Source organism: Kogia breviceps, chromosome 4 (genome assembly GCF_026419965.1).
Source record: "Kogia breviceps isolate mKogBre1 chromosome 4, mKogBre1 haplotype 1, whole genome shotgun sequence".
NCBI classification, from domain to species: domain Eukaryota; kingdom Metazoa; phylum Chordata; class Mammalia; order Artiodactyla; family Physeteridae; genus Kogia; species Kogia breviceps.
The window spans coordinates 42,578,837-42,592,304 of NC_081313.1; the positions used below are offsets into that span (position 1 = coordinate 42,578,837).

Here is a 13,468-nt window from a genome sequence, read left to right on the forward strand (position 1 = left end):
CCACCAGGGAAGCCCCAAGACTCTTTTTTTAACATTGCTCTCCTCCCCCCTTTAAGAAGCAGTTTTGACAGTAACGTTCCTAAACATAGCTCTTATTTTAAAATTTTTGGTTTTCTGCAGAACGGTGACTATCTTCCTTACTATTAAATTTTCTTTAAATCAATTTAATTTATATTTAAGTGAAGCAGTCAAAACCCAGTTGCAGCTCTATGTGCTTGATCCTGGCTTATTGACTAGTGTTGGGTGACTAGCAGGAACAGTCATTTTTCAGGGTGTCCCTGATTGCTGTTTTCTTTAGTTGTATACATTTGAGGATAGGAAATTTGCATATAGTGGTTACTCAGTAAATATTAATGTGTGTGTGAATATAACTGTACCTAAGTTTATGTTAAGTGTGACATGATATAGCAACAGGCAGGTGCTTATATCATAAATGTATATAGCTCAGTGATTTTTCAGTAACTGAATACACCTGGGTTCTGTGTTTTCACAAGCATCCAGATCAAGGAATAGAAACTACTAGCTCCTCAGAAGCCCCCTTCATGCTCATTTTTAGTCATTAACACCCCCCTCCCCCAGTTAATCTCTATGCTGACTTCTAGCAGCATAGACTTTTTAAAAATTTTGTACTTAACATAAATGGAATCATACAATATGTACTCTTTTGTGTCTGGCTTCCTCTTAATCTAATTGTGAGATTCATTCTTATTGTTGGTTGCAGTTGTAGATCATTATCATTGCTCTGTAGTGTTCTTTTGTTCTACTCTTCTGCTAATGATAGATTTTTGGATTTCTTGCAGTTTTGGGCTGTTTTGAAAGTGCTGCTATGAACATTCTAGTACATTTCTTTTGGTGACACTTGTCACTGTTTGTCTTTTTTTTTTTTTTTTTTTTTTGTGGTACGCGGGCCTCTCACTGTTGTGGCCTCTCCTGTTGCGGAGCACAGGCTCCGGACGCGCAGGCTTAGCGGCCATGGCTCACGGGCCCCGCCGCTCCGCGGCACGTGGGATCTTTCCGGACCGGGGCACGAACCCGTGTCCCCTGCATCGGCAGGCGGATTCTCAACCACTGCGCCACCAGGGAAGCCCCTGTTTGTCTTTTTGATTGTAGCTATTCTAATGGATGTACAGTGGTATCTCATGATTTTTTATCATTGAGTTATAAATTCAATAGTTGATATAGTTGGACAATATTATGTAAGTTACAGGTGTACAACATTAGTGCTTCATAATTTTTAAAGGTTATATACCATTTATAGTTACTATAAAATATTGGCTATATTCCTTGTGTTTTACAACATATCCTTGTATCTTTGTGGTTTTGCTTTGCATTTCCTGATGACTATGATGTTGAGCAGCTTTTCATGTATGTTTTGGGCATTTGTATATATTCTTTGGAGAAATGTCTATTCAGATCCTTTGCCCATTTAAAAAATAGGGTTATTGATCTTTTTGTTTTAAGAATTCTTTATTCTTGATACAAGTGTCAACAGATATATGATTTGCAAATATTTTCTCCTTTTCTGTGGGTTGTTTTTTCACTTTCTTGATGGTGTCCTTTGAAGCACAAAAGTTTAAAATTTTGATCCAAAGTTGCTTGTGCTCTTAATGTCATATCTAGAAACCCTTTGCCTGTTCCAAGGTCATGCAGATTTTCACCTGTGTTTCCTTCTAAGAATTTTATAGCTTTCACTGTACTCTTACATTTAAGTCATTGATCCATTTGAGTTCATTTTTATATATGGTGTGAGATAGGGACCCAACTTAATTCTTTAGTGTGTGAATAACCAATTGTCCCAGCACCATTTGTTCATGTTTTATATGGACATGTGTAGGTCTAGATATCTTTAAATTTATACAACTTGCAGTTTATTAAGCTACTTGGATGTGTAGATTAATATTTTTTATCAAATTTGGGAAAATTTCTGCTTTTTTATTATGGTAAAATGACTCTTAACATAAAATTTGTCATTTTAACTATATGTGTATAATTCAGTGGCATTGAGTACTTCCGAAGTGTTGTGCAATTATCACCACTATCTATTTTCAAAACTTCTTCATCACCCATGCAGAAACGTACGTCCATTAAGTTTCCTTCTCTTCCTCTCAGTCTCTGGTACCCTTTATTCTCTGTACTTCATCAATTTGTCCATGTCTAGATATTTCATACAAGTGGAATCATACAGTATTTGTTCTTTTATGTTTGGCTTAACTCACTTAGCCTAAAATTTTCAGTGTTCAGGTTGTTGCATGTATCAGAACTACATTCCTTTTTATGGCTGAATACTACTATTCCATTGTATGTGTACTTTAAAAAATCTGTTTATCTGTTGATGTACACTTGGGTTTCTTACTACTTTTGGCTGTTTTGAATAATGCTTCTGTGAACATTAATATACAGTTATCTGTTTGAGTCACTGTTGTTGCATTTTTGGAGTATATGTCTAGAAGTGGAATTGTCATGGAATGGGACTGCAGTAAGTTAAAATATGCCACAAAATCACTGCTCTTACCAAGAATCAGCCTTTTTTTTTTTTTTAAACATCTTAATTGGAGTATAATTGCTTTACAATGGTGTGTTAGTTTCTGCTTTATAACAAAGTGAATCAGTTATACATATACATATGTTCCCATATCTCTTCCCTCTTAGGTCTGTCTCCCTCCCTCCCACCCTCCCTATCGCATCCCTCTAGATGGTCACAAAGCACTGAGCTGATCTCCCTGTGCTATGTGACTGCTTCCCATTAGCTATCTATTTCACGTTTGGTAGTGTATACATGTCCATGCCACTCTCTCACTTTGTCACAGCTTACCTTCCCCCTCCCAATTTCCTCAATTCCATTCTCTAGTAGGTCTGTGTCTTTCTTCCCGTCTTACTCCTAGTTTCTTTATGACCTTTTTTTTTTTCTTAGATTCCATATATATGTGTTAGCATACAGTATTTGTTTTTCTCTTTCTGACTTACTTCATTCTGTATGACAGACTCTAGGTCCATCCACCTCACTACAAATATCTAAATTTCGTTTCTTTTTATGGCTGAGTAATCCATTGTATGTATGTGCCACATCTTCTTTATCCATTTATCTGATGATGGACACGTAGGTTGCTTCCATGTCCTGGCTATTGTAAATAGAGCTGCAGTGAACATTTTTGTACATGACTCTTTTTGAATTATGGTTTTCTCAGGGTATATGCCCAGTAGTGGCATTGCAGGGTCGTATGGTAGTTCTATTTGTAGTTTTTGAAGGAACCTCCATACTGTTCTCCATAATGGCTGTATCAATTTACATTCCCACCAGCAGTGCAAGAGTGTTCCCTTTTCTCCACACCCTCTCCAGCATTTATTGTTTCTAGATTTTTTTGATCATGGCCATTCTGACCGGTGTGAGATGATATCTCATTGTTGTTTTGATTTGCATTTCTCTAATGATTAATGATGTTGAGCATTCTTTCATGTGTTTGTTAGCAATCTGTATATCTTCTTTGGAGAAATGTCTGTTGAGGTCTCCTGCCCATTTTTGGATTGGGTTGTTTGTTTTTTTGTTATCGAGGTGCATGAGCTGCTTGTAAATTTTGGAGATTAATCCTTTGTCAGTTGCTTCATTTGCAAATATTTTCTCCGATTCTGAGGGTTGTCTTTAGGTCTTGTTTATGGTTTCCTTTGCTGTGCAATAGATTTAAAGTTTCACTAGGTCCCATTTGTTTGTTTTTATTTCCATTTCTCTAGGAGGTGGGTCAAAAAGGATCTTGCTGTGATTTATATCATAGAGTGTTCTGCCTATGTTTTCCTCTAAGAGTTTGATAGTGTCTGGCCTTACATTTAGGTCTTTAATCCATTTTGAGTTTATTTTTGTGTGTGGTGTTAGGGAGTGTTCTAATTTCATACTTTTACATGTAGCTGTCCAGTTTTCCCAGCACCACTTATTGAAGAGGCTGTCTTTTCTCCACTGTATATCCTTCCCTCCTTTATCAAAGATAAGGTGACCATATGTGTGTGGGTTTATCTCTGGGCTTTCTATCCTGTTCCATTGATCTATATTTCTGTTTTTGTGCCAGTACCATACTGTCTTGATTACTGTAGCTTTGTAGTATAGTCTGAAGTCAGGGAGCCTGATTCCTCCAGCTCCATTTTTCGTTCTCAAGATTGCTTTGGCTATTTGGGGTCTTTTGTGTTTCCATACAAATTGTGAAATTTTTTGTTCTAGTTCTGTGAAAAATGCCAGTGGTAGTTTGACAGGGATTGCATTTGAATCTGTAGATTGCTTTGGGTTGTACAGTCATTTTCATAGTGTTGATTCTTCCAATCCAAGAGCATGGTATATCTCTCCATCTATTTGTATCATCTTTATTTTCTTTCATCAGTGTCTTGTAATTTTCTTCATAAAGGTCTTTTGTCTCCTTAGATAGGTTTATTCCTAGATATTCTTTTTGTTGCAATGGTAAATGGGAGTGTTTTCTTAATTTCACTTTCAGATTTTTCATCATTAGTGTATAGGTTATGGTTTCCTTTGCTGTGCAGTAGCTTTTAAGTTTCATTAGGCCCCATTTGTTTATTTTTGTTTTTATTTCCATTTCTCTTGGAAGAAATGCCAGAGATTTCTCTGCATTAATTTTGTATCCTGCTATACTACCAGATTCATTGATTAGCTCTAGTAGTTTTCTGGTAGCATCTTTAGGATTCTCTATGTACAGTATCATGTCATCTGCAAACAGTGACAGCTTTACTTCTTCTTTTCCGATTTGGATTCCTTTTATTTCTTTTTCTTCTCTGATTGCTGTGGCTAGAACTTCCAAAACTATGTTGAATAAGAGTGGTGAGAGTGGGCAACCTTGTCTTGTTCCTGATCTTAGTGGAAATGGTTTCAGTTTTTCACCATTGAGGACGATGTTGGCTGTGGGTTTGTCATATATGGCTTTTATTATGTTGAGTAAAGTTCCTTCTATGCCCACTTTCTTCAGGGTTTTTATCATAAATGGGTGTTGAATTTTGTCAAAAGCTTTCTCTGCATCTATTGAGATGATCATATGCTTTTTCTCCTTCACTTTGTTAATATGGTGTATCACGTTGATTGATTTGCGTATATTGAGGAATCCTTGCATTCCTGGAATAAAGCCCACTTGATCATGGTGTATGATCCTTTTAATGTGCTGTTGGATTCTGTTTGCTAGTATTTTGTTGAGGAGTTTTGCATCTTTGCTCATTAGTGATATTGGCCTGTAGTTTTCTTTCTTTGTGACATCTTTGTCTGGTTTTGGTATCGGTTATGGTGGCCTCATAGAATGAGTTTGGGAGTGTTCCTCCCTCTGCTATCTTTTGGAAGAGTTTGAGAAGGATAGGTGTTAGCTCTTCTCGAAATGTTTGATAGAATTCGCCTGTGAAGCCATCTGGTCCTGGGCTTTTGTTTGTTGGAAGATTTTTAATCACAGTTTCAGTTTCAGTGCTTGTGATTGGTCTGTTCATATTTTCTATTTCTTCCTGGTTCAGTCTCGGCAGGTTGTGCATTTCTAAGAATTTGTCCATTTTTTCCAGGTTGTCCATTTTATTGTCATAGAGTTGCTTGTAGTAATCTCTCATGATCTTTTGTATTTCTGCAGTGTCAGTTGGTACTTCTCCTTTTTCATTTCTATTTCTATTGATTTGAGTCTTCTCCCTTTTTTTTTCTTGATGAGTCTGGCTAATGGTTTATCAATTTTGTTTATCTTCTCAAAGAACCAGATTTTAGTTTTATTGATCTTTGCTGTCGTTTCCTTCATTTCTTTTTCATTTATTTCTGATCTGATCTTTATGATTTCTTTCCTTCTGCTAAATTTGGGTTATTTTTGTTCTTCTTTCTCTAATTGCTTTAGGTGCAAAGTTAGATTGTTTATTCGAGATGTTTCCTGTTTCTTAAGGTAGGATTTTATTGCTATAAACTTCCCTCTTAGAACTGCTTTTGCTGCATCCCATAGGTTTTGGGTCGTCGTGCCTTCATTGTCATTTGTTTCTAGGTATTTTTTAAAAATTTCCTCTTTGATTTCTTCAGTGATCACTTCGTTATTAAGTAATGTATTGTTTAGCCTCCATGTGTTTGTATTTTTTACAGATATTTTCTTGTAATTGATATCTAGTCTCATAGCGTTGTGGTCAAAATCACTGCTCTTACCAAGAATCAGCCTTGTTTTAAAAAAAAATAAAATGTTCCTTGGTTTGATACAAGTCCTTGGTTAATTTTCAGTTTGGAAAATGTTAATTCTGACGGTTTTGTCAATTTTTTTTCTTCTTTGGAGTAGCAGCATTTGGAGTCCCTTGCTTTGCCATCTTCATTGATATTAGTGATACATACCATTTAATAATTTTCCTTTTGTTTGCTAGTGTATAGAAATACAATTAAGTTTTGTATATTGAAGGTTCAGTAACCTCACTAAACTTATGGTAAGTACTTTTTCTTTCCGTGGATTGGGGAAATCCTGTTAATGGTGCATTTGTGGCAACTTTTAGTGTTTTAATTTACAACTGTCATTTTTTCCTTTTAGTCATTTTTAGTTTTTATTCCCAAAGAAAGTAGCAGGTTTTAAAAATACTTTAGTAGTATCTCTTTATACTAATGAAGTTGAACATTTATAGGTCAAGTACAGCATCTCTTTTTTTTTAACTGTCTGTTAATGGCTTAAAATATTAAAGTCATTGAATTACGCAAGACTTAAATTAACTTGGCCACCATGTCCCCAAGATTTCTTTGTGGTTGTTTTGTGTTGTTTTTGTGTGTATGTTTTAATATTATAGGCTATCAAGATGGAAATGATTCAGAAGCTTCATGGTCATCCAGAAGAGGTGGAAGAGGTAGTTTCCGAGGTTGCTGTGGAGGATTTGGTCTAGGACGTCCATGTTAGTAATGGATTGCAAATAGTGTGTTCATTTATTATGAAAGAAATGATAAAAAATAATACTTATCGTATAAGGTTGTTATGATGATTATATGAGACTAGTTAAGCATAGTGGTTGGTACATGGTCACTTATATTGTGTAAAATATTATTTTTTAGACACATGTAATTCCTTACAGGTTAAGTGGGAATATATGAATCTTTTTAGCAGTGTGTGTGACTCAGTTCTTTAATATTACATACTGTGAAGCATTTTAGAGCTTTGATAAAGATGGCTGACCTTACTAATAGGTGGCCTTCTCTATGGCTCTGCCTACCATTATACCTCTTTTATACCAATGTGGCTTTCTGCCTAAATTCTACCAGTCGTCATTCACTGGTGCTAAGAAGTCACTGTTGGAATGCATGTGTCTCTTAACAGAGGAGGACAGAATAGTGGAAGCTAAAAACATAAATTGTAATAATTTAATAAATGTGTAGCAGATTAGTGAATTGTCACTTTTAAAAAAGTGAAGGGATCTGGAGGGTTGCTGTTCAGGACTGATAAAATCTGATTTGGAAACTGTGGGTGCAAGGGGTGTTTTTCTGGAGAATAAGCAGTGAGATTATATAATGTGAGATTTCTGGGGGCAGTAACCGTGCTATTTTTCAGAGGTAATTTAACTTTTCTTATATCATATTTTGGTGTAGTATTGACCCTAATGACTTTTATAAAATAATTTTAATAAAATAAAAATTTTGAGGAAATAATTTGTAATTGAAGGAAATAGTTTGTGGAGGAATCCTTTTGTGTGCTTCTTAGAAAAACACTGTAATTCCTGTTAAATTTAAATTATTTTATCCTGCATCTTTTTAACTTATGGCACCATAAGTTGATTATTTTTCTCTTTGCTGCATGCTTTAAAAGCTTCTTAAAAGTAACATAATCTAAATTTATTATTTGTAAATCTAGATAGCAAATATGAACAAGATCAGGGGACCCAGCGCACTGGTGGCATTTTTGGCTCTAGAAGATCAGCATTAAGTGGTGTAGGTGAGAAATAGAATTTATTACTGAATATTAATCATTCACATTTGCTTTTAGCTCTAGGATTAATAAACCTAATATATATGTTTAAGTGTAGTAGATTGGCTCATGATTTTCTCTGCTTTTTCGATTTGTAGGCAAAAATACATGGACGGTTTTTTATCCCTTATAAAGTTTGTGCTCTGTGAATTATTTCTTCTCTCTTATCTACTAGTTAATTTGAGTTATAAATTATACTTTTAATTGGAAGAAGGAAAGTGAAGTTTGCTTTGATTTCAAAGAAAGGATTCTGAGTTAGGGGACTTGAGGAGAAAGTGAAAAAAAAGGAACATAATTATTGATGAAAAATGTTCAAATGTGGATAAATAAACTGTGGTACTAAAAAGAAATGAGCTATTAAGGTATGAAAAGACATAGAGGAACCTTAAATATGTATTACTGAGTGAAGGAAGCTAATCTGAAAAGGCTACATACTGTATGATTCCAACTATATGACATTCAGTAGAAAGCAAAACTTTCTTATAAGAAGAAGGGTGAAAAAAATAGGTGGTTGCTAGGGGTTGGGGGAAGGGATGAATAGGCAGAGCACTGAGGATTTTTAGGGCAGTGAAATTACTTTGTATGATACTGTAATGGTGGAGACATGCCATTATACATTTGTCCAAACATAAAAAATGTGTAATACCAGGAGTGAACTGTAATGTAAATGATGGACTTTGGGTGATTTTGATGTGTCAGTGTAGGTTCATCAGTTGTAACAAATTACCTCTTTGGTGGAGGATGTTGATAATGGGGGGAGGCTATGCAGGTGTGGGGACAGGAGGTATATGGGAAGTCTCTGTACTTTCTGCTTAATTTTTCTGTGAACCTAAAACTGCCCTAAAAAAAAGTCTTTAAACAAAATGTTCAAATGAGAAAAAGGTTTAAGTATAGAATTAAGAGATGGGTGGATTAAGGGACTAGAATCCTGAGAAATTACTCAGTATTTGAAAAGAAATAGCTATATGGTTTATGTGCTTGAGGAGGAACTGTGATTTCTCTAAATCTTCTGTAAAACAATGCCTTACAGGTAAGGGTGACACTTATCAAAGCAGAAGTGGTAGTGGAAGTGGACGAGGTGAGTTCTTATCTGGTTTACCTGTAAGTGGTTAAAATTACTGTAATCCAAGCTTAATTTTTGAAGTTAAAGGTAACTTGCTGCTTTTATACACCTGTGGAGTATGCATTTGCACAGCCAGTTTTGGGGAGTTGTTTACTACTACTCTTTAATCCAACAATTCCGTTACAGGAATTACATACTGTAGGTGTATTTGCTCAATACATGTAAAAGTGTGTTCACTGAAGCTTCATTTATAATAAGTAAAAACTGAAAATCACCTAAAAATTCATCAGTCTGTTGAATAAATGATATAACCATAAAATGGGAGATACCATGCAGATGTTAAAGATTGAGGTGTAATTTATATGTACAAATTCTTATTAAAATAATATTTTTTCTTATGAGATTGTTATTTGGCTTGGTATAGGGGATAAAGAAAGTTCAGTATAGATGATTTTATACTAAGAAAAAATTTTTCAGAGTTAAAAATATTTAAATGTCACATATAAGTTGAAATGTTTTCCAGACTAGTAAAACAATAAAGCTTGTTTGATGTCTCTGAAAAATTCTTAGTGATCATTATTAGTCCCCACTTCCTTCCTTTGGATTCTTGGATTCTTCACTATAGAAAAAGATTATTAATGGCTAAACCGTATCTTCTACAAATGCTCAGATGTTTGAAAAAGGATTTCAAGACCTGTGGACATACAGTACAAGAAAACTAGCTCACGTGTAAAATGCTATATCTAGTTAGCCTTTCAAATCTAATGCAGTCCTTGTTCTTTTTTTGTGATAGTACCTGAAAGTGGCACAATAGATGACTCCTTGTCTAAAGATCAGAAAGATAGTGTATAGAAAAGAGTCAACATGGCAGACCTGACTGCTGTTCTTTGAAAGTCCTGCTTATAAGGTTGGCCCTTACCTGGCTTCTGAGAACTTGGATTTAGGGAGGGTTCTCACCACTCTTAACTGGTGTGAGTGGCTCACTGTGCCTAAACAGTTTGTACAACTGTGTGGTTTATGCTGAATACCTGCTTTTCTTCTGGGAGTCTGGAAGTTTGGTACATGCCAGGCAGAAGGTTACTGCATTATCAGCACCTCATAAGAACCCTGGATATTGAATCTCTAATGGGCTTCTCTGGTAAACAGCATTTCCAACATGTTGTCACAACTTGTCCTGTGTGATACCAGTGGGAGAGACTCTTGAAGGCTTGTGCCCGGTTTTCTCTGGACTTTTCCCCATACACCTTTTTCCTTTGCTGATTTTGCTCCCTATCCTTTCTATGTAATAAGTCACAGCCATGGTTATGACTATATTCTGAGTCCTAGCAAATCATAGAACCTATGGGTTGTAGTGGGGACATCCCAACAAAGTTGGATTTTTAGTTCCTTTTAGAAAATATATTCCTTTGCTGAGGAATATAGGGATTAGGAAAGAGACATAACAGTTTAAACAAAAAAATACTAATATGTTATAACAGTGTAATCTGCATAAAATCAGCATGTTGAATGCTAAGGAAACAGAATGTTCAGGGTTCTATTTATCTTAATTGTCTCAAGTATTATTTGTATGAAGGGACTTTATGCATTTTTAGAACTTTTTCTCTTTGAAGATAAGCAATGAAAAGAAAGATGTGCATAGTCTTGTATCTTGTATCTTGACTATATCTTGTGGATTTCTTTAATAGGTGGTTATAGAGGTTTAAATGAAGAAGTAATTACAGGCTCTGGAAAGAGTAAGTTTTACTTTAGATAAGGTATTTGATTTTTATAGTGAGCATTCTTTTTACCCCTCGGTTTTTAAAAACATTTATCTTTTTCGGTTTGATTCCTTTTAAGATTCTTGGAAGTCAGAAGCTGAAGGAGGAGAAAGTGGTGACGCTCAAGGTATATTAATTTTTGTATGATCCACATGAGTGTATATTGCATTTTAATACAAATACAGAATATTTAAAAACAGAGGTAACTTTTTAAAATATGAGGTGAAAACTTCAATGGTAAACATTAAGAATTACTACAGTATTTAAAATTTGAGTTTGTCAGTTTTTGTATGTTTTCCCTCTTATTTTTATTCTAGTCCTTGTAATGTAAATTTTCTTTTTAAATTCGAAGGGCCAAAAGTGACCTACATACCACCTCCTCCACCTGAGGATGAGGACTCCATCTTTGCACATTATCAGACAGGCATAAACTTTGACAAATATGATACTATTCTTGTAGAAGTATCTGGACATGATGTACCACCAGCAGTTCTGGTCAGTGTAATAACTGTTTCTATAATGACTGTGCAGCAAACTTCGGTTTTTAAAAATTTGGTACATTTCTTTAAGTTGCTATTAAAGAATACAAAAATTTCATCTTATTCTCTAATGTCTTAGGTTGGAAATTTAGAACCATGACTACCATCTACGTTAGAATTAATTGCTGTTGAAAGGGAGGGTACTATATTTCCTCCCCACCTCCCCAAACCAGGATGAGAACTTTATTTAAATTTACTAAAAAGGATACTTTTCCTAGAGATAAAGATTTCTGCTTCCAGAGTGTGTGAGAAAGTGTGTCTTAGGAGAGTGGGTTTTCTAAGGAGTGGGGGAGCCCAGAGTCCCTTGTTGGTAGTGAACCATTTTTACTGATTAGTTATTTGAATCTCACAGGTTTTAAGGGGATAGGAAAGAGTTTCTAGAACCACTGTCTATACGGAATATTCCTTAATTCTATCAAGTAATAACATACAGGTTCTGGATATCACTTTTGAGTGGGGGCATATTTGTAAAGTTAACATAGTATATAAAGTGGAATTAACAACTTGAAACTAATTCAAATAGAATATGTTTATGGAATGACCTGTATATGATATATGGAATTTAATCACTGCCACCTGCTTTTTTTTAGACTTTTGAAGAAGCTAATCTTTGTCAAACACTGAATAGCAACATTGCTAAAGCTGGTTATACTAAGCTTACTCCTGTGCAAAAATACAGTATTCCTATCATACTACGAGGAAGAGATTTGATGGCTTGTGCTCAGACAGGGTCTGGAAAGACTGTAAGTCACTTTCCTGCATGTATTCTGCCCCATATTCAAACTGCTACTTTTTGAACTTTGGTTCTTCCCAAGTAGAAGATTTCAGTGAACTGTCATAAATATTCATGTGTGTTTGCTTCTGATTTCTGGTTTTATTGAGGTTTGTGTACTTCTGAAGAAAGAATTTTGAACTGTTTCCAGAGTAGCTCATAGATTTTTAATCTCTAAGTGTGTTCAGCTCTTTCTATGCAACATAATATCTAAAACAAAATGATTCAAGGTCAAATCACCAAAGTTTATAAGCCACAGAGAAAGGTAAAAAATAATTTATGTAATACAGCTGATACAGTTTTGGAGTCGAGAGAATGAGAAATAGCTGTATGTATTGTACCTGGTCCTTAGTATGAAGTGACCTCAGGTTATGCTAATTCTAAAAGAACTCTGATGGGACCAGGTTGGTTTTAGGACTAAACTGTGAGGTTTGTCTATTAAATAGGGTTCCATGAGATGAGTATTAAAGACTGTCATTTCCAGGAACATGGACTCTTGGTTCATACTATATTAGTCTTAAAAAGCCTCCATAGTAGAGTTCAAGGGAAAATAAGTGAGTTGTATAATACAGCAGCTGTTGTGTGACTTAAATGTGGTTTTGGAGGTAGATTTTAGTGTCTTATTTGTTTAATGAGAAAACTGTAGCACAAAGTTTCTTGCCACATGTAACTTTAATAAGGGTGATATGTTTAGTAATCCAAATGAATGATTTCCCAAGTTTTGCTCTGCTTGTGGACCACTTTTGTCATGCATTCTGATAATTTTATTTCTACCCCAAAAGGAGTCATTTAGAATGAATGCTGCATGCTGCATTAACCTCTAGCAATAAGTTTATTTAGAATCTATAGCTGTGCTTTAAAAAAAAGAACAAAAGATATTTTCATAGGGTAGATTAACATCAGACATTTTATATTGTATAATATGAGCATGAAGACCTAAATGTTAAACACTCATGGAAATAAAAATTGTTTTCCTTTCTCATCTTAAATTTACCAAAAAGATGAAAGAAGAAGCTAAAAGATATAAAGACATGAGGAATAGGTTTCCATAGGGAGAAGGATGATGCACTATACATTTGTAAATTATGGAATTTAACTTCTAGGCAGCTTTTCTCTTGCCAATTTTGGCTCATATGATGCGTGATGGAGTAACTGCCAGTCGTTTTAAAGAGCTGCAGGAACCAGAGTGTATTATTGTCGCACCAACTCGAGAATTGATTAGTCAGATCTATTTGGAAGCCAGAAAATTTTCTTTTGGGTAAGTACATCAAGAATGCCACTCACAAACAAGTTTTTCTTTAGAGAATTTTCTTACTTATTTTAGGAAGAACTCAGTGCATGAATAAGAATGCACTCATGTAATTGATTGAAGTTTACTTCTTCATAATCTTGTTTATGGAATCTATTTT

General features: G+C 34.9%; 1 protein-coding gene across 1 annotated transcript in view; it reads left to right on the forward strand.

Moving 5' to 3' along the window:
• Positions 1–13,468, forward strand: part of DDX4 (DEAD-box helicase 4) — a 108,297-nt gene that overhangs the window by 60,853 nt on the left and 33,976 nt on the right. The window contains exons 8-15 of the mRNA XM_067030976.1: positions 6,763–6,864; positions 7,815–7,895; positions 8,959–9,006; positions 10,677–10,724; positions 10,828–10,875; positions 11,101–11,243; positions 11,878–12,030; positions 13,163–13,317. Of these exons, the coding sequence (XP_066887077.1) occupies positions 6,763–6,864; positions 7,815–7,895; positions 8,959–9,006; positions 10,677–10,724; positions 10,828–10,875; positions 11,101–11,243; positions 11,878–12,030; positions 13,163–13,317 (778 nt within the window). The remainder of the gene's footprint in view (positions 1–6,762; positions 6,865–7,814; positions 7,896–8,958; positions 9,007–10,676; positions 10,725–10,827; positions 10,876–11,100; positions 11,244–11,877; positions 12,031–13,162; positions 13,318–13,468) is intronic.